This window comes from Rutidosis leptorrhynchoides, chromosome 2 (genome assembly GCF_046630445.1).
Source record: "Rutidosis leptorrhynchoides isolate AG116_Rl617_1_P2 chromosome 2, CSIRO_AGI_Rlap_v1, whole genome shotgun sequence".
NCBI classification, from domain to species: Eukaryota; Viridiplantae; Streptophyta; class Magnoliopsida; order Asterales; family Asteraceae; genus Rutidosis; species Rutidosis leptorrhynchoides.
In genome coordinates this window covers 542,665,245-542,670,481 of record NC_092334.1, presented here as the reverse complement: position 1 = coordinate 542,670,481, position 5,237 = coordinate 542,665,245, and the positions used below count along the sequence as shown (strand labels likewise).

Below are 5,237 nucleotides of genomic sequence, written 5' to 3'. Positions count from 1 at the left end.
GTTGAATTATCGAAATCGAATATGCCCCTTTTTATTAAGTCTGGTAATCTAAGAATTAGGGAACAGACACCCTAATTGACGCGAATCCTAAAGATAGATCTATTGGGCCTAACAAACCCCATCCAAAGTACCGGATGCTTTAGTACTTCAAAATTTATATCATATCCGAAGGGTGTCCCGGAATGATGGGGATATTCTTATATATGCATCTTGTTAATGTCGGTTACCAGGTGTTCACCATATGAATGATTTTTATCTCTATGTATGGGATGTGTATTGAACTATGAAATCTTGTGGTCTATTATTATGATTTGATATATATAGGTTAAACCTATAACTCACCAACATTTTTGTTGACGTTTTAAGCATGTTTATTCTCAGGTGATTATTAAGAACTTCCGCTATCGCATACTTAAATAAGGACAAGATTTGGAGTCCATGCTTGTATGATATTGTGTAAAAACTGCATTCAAGAAACTTATTTTGTTGTAACATATTTGTATTGTTAACCATTATGTAATGGTCGTGTGTAAACAGGATATTTTAGATTATCATTATTTGATAATCTACGTAAAGCTTTTTAAACCTTTATTGATGAAATAAAGGTTATGGTTTGTTTTAAAATGAATGCAGTCTTTGAAAAACGTCTCATATAGAGGTCAAAACCTCGCAACGAAATCAATTAATATGGAACGTTTTTAATCAATAAGAACGGGACATTTCACAACAATATGCTGGAATCGAACAACCATACATTTCTGGAATGTGATATTGCAAAAAGGGTATGGCATTGTATTTGGCTTTGGATGGATATTCCTCCCCCCACTTGGAATGTGATCGTTGATATTAAAATTTGGTTAGCGGGCTTCAAAGGTACCAAGAGGAGGATTGTGGAAGTCATCGTGCTTGCTACTTTGTGGAATATTTGGAGCTTCCGGAACAACATTACTCTTGGGGACAAGAAGATGCGAAAGATTCAAATTTATGATAACATTGTCACGAATTCGTTTATATGGTTAACTAGTAGATTATCGAAATGTAATCTCAGCTGGTCAACTTGGCTTCAACGGCCTTTACTTTCTTTGTAATTTCTTGTACTCTTCCTAGTTTCTCGCTAGTTTTTTAATAAATTTCTGCTGTTCAAAAAAAAAAAAAAACCATCAGGTAGCCAATGTAGCTTTGTCCTATACTCCCATTTGAACATGTCACCACCTTAATCCAAAATCAAGATTAATCATTAATATTTTTTTTTAAAAAGACATATATAAAACCTATTAACCATTGGATACCTATTTTACCTTACTCACGTAAGATCCAGAACTGAACCCCCTTTCTTTCTATAGAGTTGAATCAAAACAATTTCAATCTATCTATTCAATATGAAAAATGCAGTGTCAATAACATTGAATTATACCACACATCACAACCTACCATATAGACTAACTATAATAAACCCATCAATGCAATGCTTAAACTACATACCTAATTAACAAGCCATATGTAACATCCTTAAGCCACGCATCTTCTACGAAAAGAATAGATACTTTACAAATTCAAACTTCAAAAATAACTTAAGTTGAAAAGGGAACATGAAAAAAATGACTATGCCAACAACTTACAACCATTGACAAAAATACTAACAGTAAAAAAATAATTCAATCGGAAGATACCAACGTTCATAGAATAAAGTTTTTATTAGAAGATCCATATGTTAGGTGATTTGATTTGTGTTTACGTATCCCTCCCAAATCATTGCTTTTATGTTGTTTCGAACCCAGTATCAATCTGTCGAAAGGAAAAAAAAAAAAAAAAAAAAACGGAATTGAAATCATAAACAAAGAAATTAAAAGGACCGTAATGAACCTTTAATAATTAAAACTTAAACATTGAATTGAGGATTTTGATGGTGAAAGATTGAAGTCCGAAGAAGATAGTGAATTACAAAGAATATAGAAAAATAAAATACTAAAATCAAACCACATAAGATGAGTGAAGTAGAAGAACCCTAGACACCAATATCACACGGTACTGTAAAGAAAACCATTGAGTATGGGAGAAAGAAGATGATTCATCATAGTAAGAACCTTGATAAAGAAGTGGAGACTCCTAAAAATTGAATTATTAGGGTTTAGGGTTTTTTATTGTTTGTAGTTTGAAGCGAATGAAAGAGATAGTATAGATTATAGAACCCCTCGTTTACGTGTTTCTTCCCATGCTTTTTCTTAATTTGAGGGCCAATTAAGGGTGATCATTGTTAGAGTGCTCCCAATGGGGACAACATGTCTATCAGGACTAACCAACCATTCAGTGCCACATCAGCACCTTCATCTCACTTCTTTCCCAGGACTAAACTCAGGACTAAACACTCCCAACAAAGACACTCCTCCTTCCATTTTTTATTTTTATTTTTTAATTATTTTATATTATCAAAAAATTACAATTATTTAAATAAAACTAAACTTTTATTAAAAATTTAAAAACATTACAATAATTAAAATAAAAAGTACATTAAAATAAAAATACAATTAAAAATAAAATTACATTAAAACATTAATTAAAAGACCTATTCTTCATCGTCGTCTTCTTGATCTTCTTCTTGATCTTCTTCATCCTCGTCATCGAAAATGTGTGAAGGTCCGGCGTCATCTTGGTTGTTTGGATTTCTTGTGGGATCATGTCGTATGCGATAATTTGGTGGAAGATTATGTATGTGTTCTACAAGCATATGTTTTAGTAGTTGATGAATGCCCCCATCTCTTATTTCTGTGTCCACTCGCATATGCGCTTCAACCCTTTCTTGGAATGATCTCGGTGCTCGTCGAACCGGACGATAATTCTCCTCGAGTCCACAAAATGCACGGCCGTTGTCCTCGGTTATCATATTATTCAATATCACACATGATAACAAAATCCTTCTAATTTTGCGGATATAATACGGTCGTGCCGGACGTTGAACAATTTGCCATTGGCCTTGTAGTATTCCAAATGCTCGTTCAATATCTTTTCTTGCCGATTCTTGAAACCTTTTGAAGTTTTTTTGTTTCGGGTCTATCGAATTTTTGAACGACTTAACTATTGTAGACCATTCCGGGTAAATTCCATCCGCCAAATAATAACCCTTAGCAAACGTACATCCGTTAACCGTATACGTACATGGTGGTGCTTCACCGGCTAATAACTCACTAAACAAATCGGATTGATTTAGTATGTTGATATCATTGTTTGATCTGGCAGTTCCAAAAAACGCGTGCCAAAACCATCCATCTTACGATGCTACCGCTTCAAGCATAATTGACGGGTAACCATGGTCATCTCGTGTATAATGACCCTTCCAACGTGCCGGGCAATTTCTCCATCTCCAATGCATACAATCAATACTTCCTAATATCCCCGGAAAACCATGTATTTGAGCATGTTTAGTGGTCAAACGTTGCACATCTTGTGCAGTTGGTCTTCTCAAATATTCGAGACCGTACAAGTGGAAAATACATTTGCAAAAATTGTTTAAACAATCATATGAGGTTTGTTCACTCATATGCAAATACTCATCAAAAACATCGGCCGAAGCGGCATAAGCTAGTTGACGTATGGCGGATGTTACTTTTTGAACAATATTAAAACCAAGTAATCCGGTAGCATCACGTTTTTGAATAAAATAAGTAAAATATTTAGGAACCGGAGTTTGAGAAAAGTTCAATATACCTTGACATATACGAAGAAATAGAGGTTTGCTCATTCGAAAACGATTACGAAAATAATCGTCCGGAAATGTGGGAGTGTCGGAGAAATAATCATTCCATAAAGACAATGCACGACCCTGACGATCTCTATGTAAATATCTTCTAGGTGCCCGTGGTATTTGTTCTACTTTTTCGTTATCACTTAATTCATCTAGCGCGTCAATTAGTTCGAGTGCTCGATTCGTAGTCGTATTTGTGATCGATAATACCATATTTACGTCAGGATCGGGATTGGAACTCATATTGTTTATTTGAGTATAAAAATGATGAAATGGGTAGAAAATATGAAATGAGAGTGTATGTTTGTGTATGTAAAAATAATAAGGTTTGGTGTGTATATATAGTGTAAAAAAGAAAAAGAAAAAAACAAAAAAATGAAATGTAGCCGTTAACTAGCTGTTGCCCATTAAATTCAAATTTTTTTTCTTTTTTGTTTTTCAAATGGTAACTTGCGTCCACAAATATGCTGAAAAAAGACCAAAACGAGGACGATCTGGTTGGGCGATGGGCTGGGCGCGACCTGGGCGGCCTCCGTGCCATCGGCGCCCAGGCAGGGCGGATGTGGGCGGGTTGTCTGGGCGGATCATTGGGACTACTCTTAAGAAATTGATTTATTAGCTAATATTTTTAGTGGATGATTAAGGACCGTTGGATCAAGGGATATTATAATGTAATTTTTTAATCTAATGGTAATTAAGGGGGTTTTAAAAACATTTATTAGCTAATCGAGACTCTCTTTTAATGTATAGTATGATATGATAGGATAGGATATTGAGTTTCATATAAAGTATACATCTAAGTTCTAATTCTCGTTCTGTAACAATTTAGGTGATTTTTTTTACTTAAATGTATGTCATCTCTAGTTCAAAACTAAGAAGAGAAGCAGAGAAAGGGGTAAAATAGATAGTTGTTAGTTAGCTCTCGCCACTGGTATCAAAAGTCTTATTAACTTTGGAGTTACTACAACTAATTTATCATTTATTCACACATAATTTTACACACTTTTCTAAAGTGTGAATTTTATCGGTGAATTTAATATTATCAACAATCATTTTAGTTAATTCGGATTTAGTAGAAAGCAAATGCTTATCGAATTATGTTCAATGACGAGTTTGGAGAATGCAGAGTGCACGCTCGTTCGGGTTAATTAGTTCGATAAGGTCTTTGAAATTACATCATTTGATGGAAAGGTAACCATGAATGACTACATAATTTCGTGAAAAGTGATGTAATTGTCTAAAAGATGTGAATGAAGAGTTGCATCTTTTCATTAAAAGGTTGCATATTTTCATTGAAGGGTTATATCCTTTGGTCGCACCCTTTCACCTCTTATATATAAGGGAATTTGCTTTCATTTTAACATAGACAGAAAATCACATTCTCACTAATACTATAATTTGATCTCTTCTTGCATAGAATCAAATTGCGTTCTTGTCTTATCTCAATTAAGATTTCGTGTAACCCGAGGCAAATATGGTCGAAATACTTAATTAGGAA

The 5,237-nt window shown here is 34.1% G+C and overlaps 1 protein-coding gene across 1 annotated transcript; it reads right to left on the bottom strand.

The window, feature by feature from the left end:
* Positions 1–2,563: 2,563 nt before the first annotated feature.
* LOC139889650 (uncharacterized) lies at positions 2,564–3,982 on the bottom strand. Its single transcript, XM_071872587.1, has 2 exons — positions 3,270–3,982; positions 2,564–3,227 (listed from the first exon to the last, which is right to left on the bottom strand). The coding sequence occupies exons 1-2, from the start codon at positions 3,980–3,982 to the stop codon at positions 2,564–2,566; spliced, it is 1,377 nt and encodes a 458-aa protein (XP_071728688.1).
* Positions 3,983–5,237: the final 1,255 nt, after the last annotated feature.